This window comes from Otolemur garnettii, unplaced genomic scaffold (genome assembly GCF_000181295.1).
Source record: "Otolemur garnettii isolate 467f Iridium unplaced genomic scaffold, OtoGar3 scaffold00171, whole genome shotgun sequence".
NCBI lineage: Eukaryota > Metazoa > Chordata > Mammalia > Primates > Galagidae > Otolemur > Otolemur garnettii.
Window position 1 is genome coordinate 3,534,673 of NW_003852566.1, and position 16,242 is coordinate 3,550,914.

The 16,242-nt window shown below is 46.7% G+C and overlaps 1 protein-coding gene across 2 annotated transcripts in view; it reads left to right on the forward strand.

The window, feature by feature from the left end:
* MAN2B2 (mannosidase alpha class 2B member 2) overlaps positions 1-5,130 on the forward strand; it is a 34,995-nt gene extending 29,865 nt beyond the window's left edge. For both annotated transcript variants that reach the window (XM_023519302.1, XM_003800198.3), the window contains exons 17-19: positions 1,951-2,063; positions 3,710-3,827; positions 4,777-5,130. In XM_023519302.1, coding sequence (XP_023375070.1) covers positions 1,951-2,063; positions 3,710-3,827; positions 4,777-4,868 — 323 coding nt within the window. In that variant the 3' untranslated portion in view covers positions 4,869-5,130. The remainder of the gene's footprint in view (positions 1-1,950; positions 2,064-3,709; positions 3,828-4,776) is intronic.
* Positions 5,131-16,242: the final 11,112 nt, after the last annotated feature.

Genomic DNA, 16,242 nt, shown 5'->3' on the forward strand with positions numbered 1-16,242 from the left:
CACACCAGACAAAGGGGGCTCACCTTAGAGATGTCATGGCTCTGCGAGGTCACCTGGACCCGCTATCTGGGAAACAGGGAGGCGAGGGCCACAGAGACTCAGTGAGGGACCAGAGTCACTTAGCAAGCTGGGGACAATGCAGGCCTGGACCCCAGCCCAGGACCAGCCCTCACCAGTCTCTGAATGGATCCCTCCCAACCCCACCCACGTCCCTGTCCATATTCTGTCTGATACTCAAAGCTGCCCTCCCCTCCTGCTTTCTCCAGGGAGACCTCCTGGGTCCCCCAACATCCTAACTGTTGGGAGCTCCCAGTCATTCATTCAACCAATGTTTCCCATGCCGGGAGCTAGGGATGAGCAGTGACCAAGGTGGGCAAGGTTTCTGATCTCTGTGAGCTCAGTCTAGAGGGAGGAACAGCCAAGTCACCAGGCAGTGGTGACAGTGATAAGACAAAGCTCTTCAAGGCATCAGGGAGGGCTCCCCGAGGTCATACCTGCCAGGAACCACCCTGTTCTATGGCCACAGCCACAGCTACACTTACTGCCCTTTTATACTTTGAGCACCTCAAAGCAGGGTCTGATTGTGCCTCTGCCATCTTCCTGTCATGTACCTGAAAGATGGCTTAGTAAGAGTTTGCACAATTAAGAACAAGGGGGAGAAGGAAGAGGCATTAACCCCCAACCCCTGAGCCAGTGCAGAAGCAAGACATAGGGAATCAGCCCGAAAGGCCAGGCAGCACCTTGTCCTGATACAGCTCATCCTGGAGGCTGGGGCTTACTCCTGCAGACAGTGTGGCCTCCCAGAGCTGAGCCCCAGCATGACCACCTCCCCCAGTCCCAGAAGACACGGGTGGGGCAGGCTCCCCAGTAGCCACAGAACCTTTTCTTCCAACTCAAGTGCTGTTCCTCCCTCTAGACTGAGCTCACAGAGGTCAGAGAACCTGCTTCCTATAGGTGGCTTTTCCCTGATGGGAACAGGAAGAGAGGAGCCAGGCAGGACAGGGCTCCTGGATGCCCTGTTGGGAAAGTCCAGGACCCACTCCCCTGGACACTCACAGCCACCTTGTAAAGCAGGATCCCTCAGCACCCTGCCCTTCCTGCCTCTGGAACTTGAATCCTTAGCTATGCACGAGGAGCGTGTAGAAGCTATTTATAAGCCTCTTAGCTTTTATGGCCTTGGGCAGCCATTCCTGGGTGCCAGTCTGAAAGCAGCAACCTTCTAGTCACATGTTAAACTGTTAAAAAAAAAAAAAATACCGATGCCTCAGTTCTACCCTCAAGGTAGTCTGATTCAGTTGACTTTGGGGCATAAACACTGATGTTAACCAGGACTTGACCTTCCCAGGACCTTGAGCTCAGTGCTTTCCACTAAGCTTCTGTCTTCTCATCTGTAAAATGGGAGCAATAGCAATGAGCCCTTCTGTGTGGGAAGGTTGAGGAGGACACGAGGTTATGAGACCACTGTAGATGACAGGTGTCCGGGTTATGCTGCAGTAGCAAAGAGCCCATGCCTCCCTGTCTCAACACAGTATGAATTCCTTTCCCTCCATGCTAGTGTCCCAGGGGTGTCATCAGGAAGGCCAGGAAGTGACGCATCACTTCTGTTCACTTTGCATTGGCCACAGTGGCCACACATAACTTCAGAGGAGACAGGGAAGGAGAAATGTGAAGTATTTCAGAAGAGGCTCGATCATGCCCACAGCAGTGGATGAGGACTGAGACTTTGCAGATGCTGGTGTTGTAGGTGGGTGGGGCCTTAAAGTCAGCTAGACCTGGGTGAGAATCCTCCCTCCACGGTGCACCAGCCCCTGCCCAAGCCTTGCTTTCCTTGTCTAGCACGAGAAGGTAGAGAATTCAAAGGAGTCGAGTGGTAAATTACCAGGCATAGACTGGGGGCCTTAGGGTTGGTTGATGGGGGGCCTCACGGCCACCTTCCTTCTGCCCTCAAAGGCCATCAAGGGAAGACCCAGGCTGACCTCCATCGTGTCCTGCTGCGGCTCCACCACCTGTATGAGGCAGACGAGGACCCAGTCCTATCTCAGCCGGTGACAGTGGATCTGGAGGTAAACTGCCCCACCTCCATGCCCCTCCCAGACCACCAGGTCAGGCCTCCCAGGCAGAGTCCTGCCTGAGAAATTACCTTGGCAGAGAGATCTGTCAGAGCATGTTCACAAATCATGCCAGTGTGGGCTCTGGCAGGGTTCAGGGAGACAGCCTCCCACCCACCCCCCCAGCCTCCCACCCTGTCTTCTTCATGGTCTTCCATATTTGTTAGGTTTTACAACAGCCTTTGTCTTATTTATTTCTTCTTTATTCTTAACAACACAAATATCATCTGTATAATAACAAACAAACGAGTTCATTTAAATGGTGACTTAGAGTGAGACAATCCAGGGTCCCAGTCCAGATGCCTCCCCTAGGGTACCCCATTCTTCTGGGCCTCAGTTTCCTCACCTGTAAAATGAGGGGGAGAAGGTTCTTTATCCCCCTAAGGGTGCTTGGGGACCCTGTCAAGTATGGGTGCCCCATGTTGTCCTCAGAGCACCCCCAGGGAGGCTTCCACCACCTGCCTGACCATGTTCTCTCCCCAGGAGATACCACCTGAGATGCCTCATTTCTTCCTCAGTTTGTATTCTTGCTGGGGGCTATGAGCTCTTTATTTCATTTCCTGCTCACAGAGAATGTCTGTAAATCTCTGTATTTCTGCCTGGGCTGCCTTCAACCTCTGTGTCCTCAGTGGAATTGAGAGAGGCCTGGGTAATCTCCCACCATGCCACCATGCCTCCCCTCCTTCATGGCCCCTGCCGTCAGGGGCCTAGTACCCTGCCTGCCCAAGGGCACTGAGGCAAGTACCAGTTAAGAAGATAGCATAGAATCTGGAAGTTGGTCATCTATGTGGCTCCATTTCACAGGTAGAAGTGCCAAGGCCCTGAGAGGAGGGGATGGTCAGGGTGGAGTTTCCTGTCCATGTGAAGGAATGGTGGGGAGGTGGAGTAGAGAGGCATTGGCAGCTGGGAGTGTATTTGGTTACAAATCACAAAACACCTGACACAAGTGTTTGGGAAGGGGCATGGTGTGTTTTCCCACCCAGCCGTTGTCAGTGCCCTGGCTCCTTGGCTTCCTGCCCGTGTCCCTATTTGTAGTCACCAGATGGCACAGGCCTCCCGCACAAGCAAATTGAAAGGCAGAAGGGGGCAGAGTGGCAGGAGCAGAAGGACTTTGGCCTGACGGGGCTCTCTCCTGTCAGCACACAGAACCTTCTCCAAGAGCTACCCCCACCCTCCCACTTGGCAGACTTTTCCAGAACTGTACAGCTTCTGCTTCCCCTGCCTGCTAGAGAGGCTGGGACAAAGCTTATTAGGAAAAGGGGGATGGAATAACTCTGCTTGGCTTCATCCTGGGTGGGGCACAGCACCATTTGTACACTATGGGAGTGGGGCTCTGTGTGGACCAGCAGCTCAACGTGCCTGAGTCTTTGGGGCCTGCCAGTGGAGCACACGCCTCCCCAGCCTCAGTTTCCTCATCTGCAAACTGGAAGCCAGTCCTGTCCTTGCTGATGGCCTTGCTATTTCTCACAAGAAATATGTGAGGGAGGTATGTCAGGCACCCGGAGCCCCACGGACACAGTCTATGGAGTGGCTGCTGCTGTGGTTCTCTGCCGGGATCCCAGGTGTCATCCTGCTGCTCCCTCCTGCTCCTGTCCCTGCAGGCCATGCTGCGGGGGCTGGGGCCCATGGCGGCAGTGGAGGAGCGCTCACTCACAGGGACGTGGGATGTGAACACGCTGCGCCGCTGGAGCTGGATGACAGAGCCTGGCCACCACAGAGGTTTGGGAGCCCCTGCGTTAGCCCCCAGTCTGGGATCCTAGGCAGGGGAGCTGGACAGCCCTGGTTCAAATCCAGCCATCTGCCCACCACACCTGTGCAACCTTGAACATGTGTCTTCCTTCTCTCAATCCGCAGCCCTCCTAAATTCTGCCACAGTGTGTAGAGAAAGGCTTTGGGTCAGTCTCCACTTGCCAGAGCTCCACACAGCCACGTGAACGTGGGCACACATAGACCACATGCCCTGCTCATCTCTGGGGAGAGCCCTATGTTTGTGAGGGGGCCCTGGGGCCTTCTGCCTGACTTGGCCATGCTGACATCAGCCATTCCAAGCTTCACGCTGCACACAGCACAGGCAGCTTCACGCCTCCCGGTCCCTGCCTGTTTGGTCACCTCTACCTGGAATGCCCTTGTTCATTCTGGCCACCCCTGCCCATGCTTCCTCAGGAGGCATCTCCCAAGTCCCTGGCCAGATCAAATGCTCCCCTGTGCCAAGTGTTTCCTCTGTCTTGTGTACCTCCTCTTTGCCCACTGCACACAGCGTGGTGTCTGGTACACGGTGGATGCCCAGCCTATGATGGATGGATGAGTGGATGGAGGGAAGAAAGAAGGGGGTCGGAAAGGAAGGATGGGGGACGGATGGTTGGAAAAGGGAAGGAAGGAAGAGGTATGATGAATAGGGTTCCCTCCCAAGGGTGGAGCCTGACCTCAGGGTGTGACCTCAGGGGCAAAGGACAGGAGTCACCAGGTGTCTCAGAAAACTCGTAGGCTTTGAATCCAAGACCCCAAAACGCAAGAGACCCACTTGTAGCAGGTCCCAGCAGGAGGGTGCAGCCAAGGGCCATTGTCACCATCAGAGCCACAGCAGCCTGTAGACAGCAAGGGGTTACAAGGGTGAGGCTGGTAGGGGAGTTCCAAGGAGCAGTGCTGGACAGACTACCTCTGCCCCCAGGCCGATCTCCCTCAGGGCCACCAGGAGGCCTCACCATCACTGTCCACCCGAAGGAAATCCGGACGTTCTTCGTTTACTTCCGACAGCAGTGAGCCCTCGGCAGGTGCCACTGGCCCCACAGCTGCCCCAGCGACTCTGTGGAATGAAACAGACCTGGACATGGAAAACCAATGTGGAGCAACTCTGGGTGGGAATAAACTGCTAATCCAGCAGGCTAATGGCAGGAAATGCCTGTATTTGGGTTTTCTCTCTTATTTTTTAAATGTAACATACACTTTAAGATCTGGGTTCTTCCCTTCCTGAATTCGAGCCAGCTCTTTCTGGTTTTTCTCACATAAATGACACTTTTCCACACTCCTGCTTATTCATTCATCTACAAAATTCAAACCTGGGTTCTAAAGGCGGAGCAAAAGCCCCCATGGTGGTGCTGAAATGTGCCTGCCATCCACTGGTAGCTGTGGGCCTACTGTGTGTCCAGCGCTTTCACAGGCTCATGACTACAAGAGGGCTTGGCTGTGCCCACTGAGCAGATGAGGATACTGTAGCACCAAGCTGAGGTTCCAGCCCCAGGGTGCCACCTGCCAAGCATGGAGGGCAATCTGGATCCATAAAGAGATGAGACCACACAGCAGGGGAGACAGAGCATTCAATATAAGAATTATTGGCCAGGTGCAGTGGCTCCCAGTGCTTTGGTAGCTTAAGGCAGGAGGATCACTTAAGCCCAGGAGACCAGCCTGGGCAACATACTGAGAAGCTGTTTCTACAAAAAAAATTAAAATTAGTCAGGTGTGGCTAATTAGTGGCACATGTCTATAGTCCTGGCTACTCAGGAGGATCACTTGAGTCCAAGTTTTTGAGGTTACCATAAGCTATGATCACACCACTACAGTCTAGCCTGGAAGAAAAGAATTAAAACTGATAAAAGTGTAACTTCTACGCCTAAGAGAACTGAAAAAATTCATCCACACACAACCTACATTCCCGAGATCATAGCAGTGTTACAACAGACAAAAGGTGGAACCAGTGTAAGTGTCTATCCACAGGTAAATGGATAAACAAAATATTACTCGGCTATAAAAAGGAACGAAGCAGCATGCTACACCATGAATGAACCTTGAAAACATTCTACTAAGTGAAGGAAGCCAGCCACACAAGGTCACACTGTGTGATTGCATTTATAGAAAGTGTCCAGAATACGCGAATCCATGGAGCTAGAAAGCAGATTGGAGGTTGGCAGGGCCTGGAGGAGGAAAGAATGAACACGACAGCTAACGGGTTTCTTTAGGGATGATGAGATTGTGGAATTAGTGGTGAAGTTACACAATTTTGTCAGTATACTAAAAACCACTGAATTGTGTACTTTGAAAGATGAATTTTATGGTCAGGGAATTATACCTCAATTGTAAACAGTTTTAAAAAGTATATTATGAGACACAAGGAAATTATATGGTTCTCAGGTTTGAAGGAAAGTACAGAGGAAAGGACTAATTTGGGAGGATTCAGACCTTGGAGATGGTGGGGTTTGGCCACTGGACAGCAGAGATATTTTTTGATTTGGCCAGTTGGGAGCTGGGCTGGAGTTTCTGGGCAAGCAGTACAGGACTCCTATGGCCTGTAGTTTGGGGGTGGTGCCCAGGGAGTGGGGCAGGAGCCCTTTAGAGCAGGTGGGCTACATGAGGGCTTGTTTTCTGTGTCAAGACTACAGAAAGGTTATTCCCAAGCTGGGGCCATGTCTGATGGATGTGGAAGAATCACATCCCTCAGACATGCTGTCGCCCACACCATCCTTCCCAGGGCAGGTCAGAGGTGGCAGGAGAGCCACTTCCTGCTGCAGTGTCCCTCCAGCACCCTTGGCTAAAAGAATGAGAAGAATATAGATTGAAGAGAAATCCAATCCCTAAAAGAGCAAGGCGTAAAATCCAGCATCCACTCTTTAAAAATCAATAAAACTGGTAATGCTTGGTGGCTCACACCGGTAGTCCTAATGCTTTGGAAGCCTGAGGCAGGTGGTTGCTTGAGCTCAGAAGTTTCAGACCAGCCTGAGCAAGAGTGAGAACCCCATCTCTACTAAAAATAATAAAATCAGCCAGGCATTGTGGTGGGTGCAGGTAGTACCAGCTACTTGGGAAGCTGGGACAAGAGTATCACTTGAGCCCGAGTTTGAGGTTGCCGTGAGCTATGATGCCACAGTTTCTCTACCCAGGGTGACAGAGTGAGACTCTGTCTCAAAAAATAAAAAAGATCAGTGAAACTCCCAATAAACTATGTTGCTCACTAATAATCATAAATTTTGGTAAAAATCCCAACAGTATTATTGTGGAACTTGACAAGATGATTCTAAAATTTATTAGAAAATACATGTATTTGTCTGTTCAGGCTGCTGTAGCAGAACATGACAGACCAGGTACCTTATAAACAACAGATGTTTATTCTCCCCCCCCGCCCATCCTGGAGACTGGGAAATCCAAGATCAAGGTGCTGGCAGATTCAAGGACCTGTCTTGTGATCCATAGATAGCATCTTCTTACTGTGTCCACACACAGTAGAAGGAGAGAGGCAACACTCTGGTTTTGTTTTTACACCTGTTTAAAGATGCTAATCCCTAATCACCTCCCAATGGCCGCACCTTCTATTACCATTACCTTGGTGTTAGGATTCTACCTACAAATTTGTGGAGGACACAAACCTTCAGACCATCGCAAATGAAGAGCCCAGCTCTAGATGGTACATATGTGGAAGCTGATTTAAGAGAGGTAGAGGAGCAGCACCCGTGGCTCAAAGGAGTAGGATGCGGCTCCATATGCCAGAGGTGGCGGGTTCTAACCCAGGCCTGGCCAAAAACTGCAAAAAAATAAAATAAAAAAGAGAGGTAGAGTGTCCCACGGTGGGGAGGAATGACACTTCCACTACAAGAGTAAACTGAAAGAACTCAGAAAAATAGTTTAGCATTACTTCTAAAGTTAAAGGTATGTATGCTTTATACCCAGAAATTCAGTGCTAGGGATGTGACCTAGACAAAAATGTCATGTACATGTGTACAAGAATATGTAAGATTGCTCATATGGCATTGCTCATGATAGCTGTAAATTGGAACCCACCAAAAGGACCACCAACAGTGCATGAACTTGTAGGGTGGTGCATTCAGGGTGGCACCTGTGGCTCAAGGGGTAGGGCACTGGCCCCAAATACCAGAGGTGGCGGGTGTAAACCTGTCCCTAGCCAAAAACTGAAAAAAAAAAAAAAAAAGTGGTGTATTCATACAGGAGATAACAAAGAGCAGCGGGTCTCCAAGTGTGGCCCCCCAGGGCTGGGCACAGTGGCTCATGCCTGTATTCCTAGCACTTTGGGAGGCCAAGGCGGGTGGATTGCTTGAGTTCGCGGTTCGAGACCAGCCTGAGGAAGAACAAGATTCCCATCTCCTAAAAATACAAGAAACTGAGGCAAGAGGATCACTTGAGCTGTGAGCTATGATGTCGCCATGGCACTCTACTCAGGGTGACAGCTTGAGACTCTGTCTCAAAAAAAAACAAACAAAAACATCAAGTGTGGTCCTCAGACCAGCAGTGCTAGCAGCATGGGAAGTTGTTGGAAATAACAAACCTTGGTCCCTTTCTTAGGCCAAACAAATCAGAAAGTCTAGGGATATGCCCAGCAACATGTGTTTACCAAGCTCTCCAGGTTTTTTGGATGCATGCTCAAACTGGAGAGGCACTGCCATAGCACAATCACCATGAGTGAGCCATTCCTATCTGCACAATGCAGGTGGTTCTTAGATAGATAGGTATAGATAATAGATAGATAGGTATAACTAGTAGATCATATTGAACAAAAGCAGCAAGATACAAATGAAAAATCATGGTTCCATTTACCTAAGTTCATAATGGGAAAAATGATATCATGTTCTCTATGCCTGCATTCATAGCTGATAAATCAATAAAGCAAGCAAAGAAATGGCTAACCAACCGTCAAAGGAGGTGTTACCTCCAGCAGGGAGAGGGAGGGCTGGATTAAACAGCAGCACACCTGGATTTCCAGGGATGTTGACATGGTTTTGTAGCCAGACCAAGAAGTCCATTTGCCTGTCAGTCAAGCCATCAGTGGAGAAGCTAATGAGAGATCAATAGTTTCACTTTTATTTACAGAAAAGCCAACAATTCCAGAGAACAGTGAGGAAATCTCCTCAAAGAGCTGTTTTGCCCTCTTGTTTCTTTTTGATGTTTTTATGCCTTCCGAGCAAAGGCATACATCAGCAGCGTTATGAATCAGTATAGTATACATTAAACCAATCCCTCCACTCTCTTCATAGATTACAAAGTCAAAATATCTCCTGCTTTCAAAGTGGTTATATTTCTTTTTTTTTATTAGATCATAGCTGTGTACATTAATGCAATCATAGAGTACAATGTGGTGTTTTCATATACAGTTTGAAATATTTTCATCAAACTGATTAACATAACCTTCATGTCATTTTCTTAGTTATTGTGTTACGATGTTTATATTCTACTTTTAGAAAGAATCACTTGTACCCTTGTAAGATAAACCATAGAGGTGATCCCACCAATCACCCTCCCTTCATCCACCCCCCCTTCTCTCCCCTCCCCATATTCTTAGGCTATAATTGGGTTATAGCTTTCATATGAAAGCTATAAATTAGTTCCATAAGAGGGCTGAGTACATTGGATACTTTTTCTTCCATTCTTGAGATACTTTGCTAAGAAGAACATTTTCCAGCTCCATCCATGTAAACATGAAAGAGTTAAAGTCTCCATCTTTCTTTAGGGCTGCATAATATTCCATGGTGTACATATACCACAATTTATTGATCCATTCATGGATTGATGGGCACTTGGAAAGTGGTTATATTTCAAAGCATTTCTACTTAGACTGAATTACAGCTAGTTAACGCTTCCCTGAGTGCACAGAGTGCCTTGGGTCCTTCACCAGTACTGTGGAGTCCAGTTTCCCAATTTACCCATGATAATAGCTGTGGAAGTGAATAAACAATCTCTAGATGTCAGCACATAGACTCATGTGCCTTGTTAGGGACTGACCACAGTGCCCTGCGTGAAATAGCCATTCAAGTTAATAGTGACTGCTAATAGTTTTATTCACTGACTAAGGTGTTGGTTACATGTAAGTTCCCTTTAAAATTACTCAGAGTGAAACTATATGATATAAATATTTATTCGTATTCTTAGATATACGAGATAAATGGTGAATTGTAAATTCTCACACTGTAACTGCTACAGCATGAGTGAACCTTGAAAACATCATACTAAAGTGAAGGATGCCAAAAGGTCATATCAATAATGCCATGTCATAGAAAATATAAAAAATAGTAAACAGAAAAAATACAAAACTGGGAAAAATAGAAATTGGAAAAGATATAACAATCCAATGTCATACTGTGTATCTAACAGCTCCTTTTATACAGCCTGTACAAATCTAGTGCAGACTGGCTTAAACCATATGGGGATGACTTTGGTTTTGGCAGAGATGGTTATCTGTTTACCAACATCTATTCTTCCCCCTCCATGGGGAGGAATGGGGAATTTTAGCCTACCCTACAGTAGTAGTTTTAGCTGAGAAGTAGCTCCCTAGCCAGGGACCACATTTCTCAGCTTCTCAGACATCCAAAGGCACCATATAAATCCTTCTCCCAAAGGTAATGAGAGAGAAAGCTCGTGCCCATTCCAAACATCCTAGCTAAGACCTTGACATGTGAGAACTTTTCAGGTCTTGGGTGGCTCTTGTGGCTCAGTGGGTAGGGTGCTGGCCCCATATACCGAGGGTGGTGGGTTCAAACCCAGCACCAGCCAGCTAAAACAGCAGTGACAACTGCAACAAAAAATAGCTGGGCGTTGTGGTGGGCACCTCTATTCCCAGCTAGACAGGAGGCTGAGGCAAGAGAATCACCTAAGCCCAAGAATTGGAGGTTGCTGTGAGCTGTGACGCCACAGCACTGTACTGAGGGCAACAAACTGAGACTTTGTTTCAGGAAAAAAAAAAAAAACACTTTTCAGGTCTTTCAACCCATTTCAGGTATCAGTTCAATGCAACTAAGGGACTCCAGGTGATAAACTATATATGAAACAGAAGAACCAAGAAGCTGATCCCTGCCCAAACTTCTGACTCACAGAATTATGACAAATGATTGTTATGCTGCTAACTCATTATGTCATGGGGTATTTCTAACACAACATGGGATAACTGAAATGTATAACCTCTTTTATCATTTCACAATGTAATGTTTCTGTTTCATAATTTGACATGAAATTCTACTTTTTATTCTAACTTTATACTTTCATTGCTACTTCATTATAGGTGTGTTTCTTATAAACAACATAGACCTTGATTTTAGTTTTTAACTCAAACTGCCAGTTCCTATCTTTTAAGAAAAGCTAATATGCTCACTCATTTGGATTTATTTATTCTCTTTTCTCTTGGCTCACGCCCGTAATCCTAGCACTCTGGGAGGCTGAGGCAGGTGGACTGCCCTGAGCTCAGAGGTTTGAGACTAGCCTGAGTCAGAGTGAGACCCCGTCTCTACAAAAAAAAGCCGGGTGTTGTGGAGGACACCTATAGTCCCAGCTACTTGGGAGGCTGAGGCAAGAATCACTTAAGCCCAAGAGTTGGAGGTTGCTGTGAGCTATGATACCATAGCACTCTACTGAGGGCCACAAAGTAAGACTCTGTCTCAATAAAAAATAATAAATAAATAAATAAATATAGTGCATTTTACTTGTTTTCTCTTTCCATTTTTCCTTTTCTTTTTAATTTTCCAGATTCTTTTTTTCTATATTATTATTTTATATCTCTTTTCCACCTTGTTACTTTGAAAGTTCTACTAGTCTTTTTCATTTTTCCAGTAATTTCTGTGTTTTCCTTTTTGTTTTGTTGTATTAATCATAAATAAGCCTATCTTTCCTTACTGGACTATCAGAATAAAATAATCATTATCCTTCACCACCAAAATGTCTTTATCACCTTTGGTCCTTCCTCTTTCTCCTGTTAGCAAGATAAAACCTTCAGACCATGTCTGTAGTCCCATTCTCCTTCTCCATTGATAACAACTGCAGGCTTCAGTTTTGTCAGGCTGTTCAAGTGTCTGGAGAAGCAGCAAAATGGAACGTGGAGAAAGTCTGTGCTGTTGGGTACAGTTGCTCACACCTATAATCCCAGCAGAGAAACTGGTGGGAGCACAGCGGTTTGTGCATTTGGGGGCCAACCATGTGCAAATGGTAAAAGAGGAGGCGTCTGTCAGCTTCTAACACCTCAGAGCTATGATGTTCAGCCAGTGCACTGTGAGGGGATTGTAGGTATGCTGCAAGAGTTTTTAAAGATCATCAATTCAATTTTCTCAAAAGAAGTATAAAGCACAGTGAGTATATCCTTTTTCTCACTTTTTTTTTCCTGATCAATATAAGTGTGCTATGGAAATTTAACTATAGGTTCAAGTGTGCTGTGAGATAAAAAAGTTGGAAAACACTGCCTTAGAGGCAGACACCAGCTGTCTTAGTCTGCTCAGGCAGCTAATGACAAATCACCATAGATGAAGGGGCTTAGACAACACACATTTATTTCTCACAGTTCTTAAGGGTGGACAGTCCAAGATGAAGACATCAGCAGATCTGGAGTGTGGTGGGGACTCTCCTGTGGGCTTGCACATGGCTGTCTTCTCATTGCAGCTTCACAGGCAGAGAGCAAGCGCAAGCTCTCGTGACTCTTTTATAAGGTATGAATCCCACTACGGGGACTTCACTCTCATGACCAAATCTAACCCTAATTCCTCCCAAAGGATTCCTCTCTAAATACCATCATGTTGGTGGTAAGGATTTCAATACAGGAATTTAGGGAAGACATAAACATTCAATCCCTGGCACCAAACTTCCAATGTTGGGCAGTGGAGCAGCTCAGCTTCCGAGCACTTTCTCTCAGGGCCAGCACCACTGCACAGGCACTCAGAGGATGACAGGTATGCGAGCAGCTCCAATACCTTCCCCAGAGGACTCACAGCTGTCCAGGGGCTGTGCTGTCTTTGGGAATCTTACATCAGGTCTATGCTCCAAGCTTCTGGTACTGGGCTTTCAGCATCACCCCCTTCCCCAAGGAATCAAGAGGCAACCAAACAATCCCTTCTCTGCTCCCTTTTGCAAGGTTTGAAGCAAGCCATACAACTCAGAGTTCCAGTTCTTCCCCCCTCTGTCTCTACCTTCTCTCACCTGATCCTGGACAAACTATTCTCTAGTCTCCAACTTGGAGAAAAGCAAGTCCTGCCTGGTTACTTAATTTACGGCTGAATATGGCTGAAACTGCCTGGTTTTGTTTTCACCTGTTTGTTCTCAGACAACAGCTAATGATATACTGGGACTGCTCCCAGTCAAACCAGTTTGCAAAACTGCATCTTTCACTTGCTACTTTCTTTTTTTTTTCTTTTTTTTTTTTTGAGACAGAGCCTCAAGCTATCCCCCTGGGTAGAGTGCCATGGCATCATGCTCACAGCAACCTCCAACTCCTGGGCTCAAGCGAGTCTCCTGCCTCAGCCTCCCAAGCAGCTGGGACCACAGGCGCCCGCCACAACACCTGGCCATTTTTTGGTTGCAGCCATTATTGTTGTTTGGCGGGCCTGGGCTGGGGATTCGAACCCGCCACCCTAGGTGTATGTGGCTGGCGCCTTAGCCGCTTGAGCCACAGGCGCCGAGCCTCACTTGCTACTTTCTAAAGCATCTATCAAAAGAAATAAAAATGAATCCACACCAAAACCTTGTAATGCATCAAAGAAACAGAATCTATACAGAAATTATACTATAGAGGAACAAAGGAAATACAGGAAGGCTTTGCAATAGAAGAGGCAAGAGTTAGTAGACATGTATAGAGTCCAATTCCCAATGTTACAGAATGTTCACTCTTTTCAAGCACACATGCAAATGTGCTAAAATTGCCCATGCCACAAAGCAAATCTTAACAAATTTCAAGGAATTAGCACTAAACAGAACTCCAAGTCTAAGCAAAATGGAATTAAGTTAGAAAAGTAGTAATAAGTAAGGGACTTAAGTTAGAAAGTAGTAATAGAAAAACATAAACGGATGTTGTGCACCTTGAGTTTTCCACCCTGCATAAAAACATCTAGCAGACTGGGCCCCAATCCAGCCTCATCTTTGAGAGGGGCCCTGGTTTTCATCTCATCCCCCTGGTGGGAGCAATTTGGTTTTGACAGGTATTCTCCCTCATTTAAATAGACTTGATTTTTTTAGAGTAGCTTGAGGTTCACAGCAAAATTGAGCAGAAAGTTCCCATATACCTTCTGCCTCCACCCCCACCCAAAGCCTCCCCACTATTGACATTCTCCACAGAGTGTTGCATTTGTTACAGTTGATGAACCTGCACTGACAGGTCATAATCACCCAAAGTCCTTAGTTTACATTAGGAATCATTCTTGGTTATAACATGTGCCCACCATTATAATATTAAACAGAGTAGTGCCACTGCTCTAAAAATCCTGTGCTCTGCCTATTCATTCTTTCCTCCCCACCTAACACTGATCTTTTTCTGTCTCCATAGCTTTGCCTTTTCCAGAATGTCATATAATTGGAATCATACAATACAGCGTCTTTTCCAATTGATTTCTTTCGCTTAGTATTCATAGTATGCATTTAGGTACCCTCGTGTCTTCTCATGGCTTGATATCTCATTTCTTTTGAGCACCGAACAATATTCCATCGTATAGATAGATGTACCACAATTTGTTTATCCATTCATCTACTGCAGGACTTCTTGATTGCTTTCAAGTTTTGGCAATTCTCTGAATAACACTGTATTAAACATCCACAGGAGAGTTTTGGAGTGAACATATATTCTCAATTCATTTGAATAAATACCATGGGGTCTGATTGCAAGATTATATTTTAAGTGTATGATTTAGTTTTGTAAAAAACTACCAGTCTTTCAAAATGGCTAAATAACTTTGCATTGTCCCCAGCAAGAATGAGAGTTCCTGTTGATCCACAACCTCACCAGCATAATGGAGTTTGCAATGTTCTGGATTTTGACTATTCTAACAGGTGTTTAGTAGTATCTCATTGTTGTTTGAGCCATGTATTTTTATTCATACAAAAAAATTATGAGCTAGCTGCCTCTGACATGTCAAGAAAACCCTAAAGTTGCATTTTTACAAATGTAAACAAGATATAAAGAACCCAGGAAAAGTCTTTTTAAAAGCTATGCTTTTGGCCAGACACAGTGGCTCACACCTGTAATCCTAGCACTGGGAGGCTGAGATGGGTGGATTGCTTGAGCTTAGGAGTTCAAGACCAGCCTGAGCAAGAGTGAGACCCCATCTCTACTAAAAACATAAGAACTAGCCCAGCCTCGTAGTGGGCACCTGTAGTCTCAGCTACCTGAGAGGCTGGGTGTAGAGGATCCCTTGAGCCCAAGAGTTTGAGGTTGCTGTGAGCTATGATGCAACCACACTCTCCCCAGGGCAACAGAAAGAGACTCTGTCTCAAAAAATAAAATAAAATAAAGATACGCTTTTGTTTCTCTTACTCCTTAACTCTGCCATATTCAAAACTGTGACTTGTGTCCCTTTAACTGACTGGAGAACAGAAGCCCATCTATAGCACTTATGCAAGCTGAATTCCTGAAGTGTTTAATGCTGTTTGGGGACTGCCCAGTAGACTAGAAAATTAATCTTTCTTTGTGTGTTGAGGGAACGTTAAAGCAAATTTACTAATGCATGCCAAGAGCCGCCCAGAGCGCTAGGAACACACAGCTGAATGCAAGACCCCTTAGTAGACAGATGCAAGGGCTGACAATGACTTTTTCACAAACTTAACTTTGGGTCCACTGGGGCCTGCAGGCGAATCGGACCAGGCTTTTACCCTGTGGCGTGGGGGAGTCTGTTTGGTGAAAAGACACTTCCGACTGTAATCCAAGGAAAAGGGAACTTTTTTTTTTTTTTTTGGAGACAGAGCCTCAAGCTGTCACCGTGGGTAGAGTGCCATGGTGTCACAGCTCACAGCAACCTCAAACTCTCCGGCTCAAGCGATTCTCTTGCCTCAGCCTCCCAAACTGCTGGGACTACAAGCACCCGCCACAACACCCGGCTATTTTTTGGTTGTAGTTGTCACTGTTGTTTGGCGGCCTGGGCTGGCCGGTGTATGTGGCTGGCGCCGAGCTACAGGCACTGAGAGGAACGTTTCACTTTAGAACAGTGAGATGGGTCTGCTGGCCCTGCTGGCCCTGCTGGAGAGGAAAGGGCCGTAAGTCACCCAGAAGTGTCAGGGCTGCTGTTACACCGTTACGTAGGACTCTCCCATCCTGATGCAAGAGATCGCCGATGTCAACTCCCGCACCCGCCAAGTCCTCTATGTGGGAACCACTCAGAAGAGATCACCCCACAATACACAGGTAAAACAGGGACCACGCACACACCAGCAAAACAGACGAAAAGAAAGTGCGTGCGCG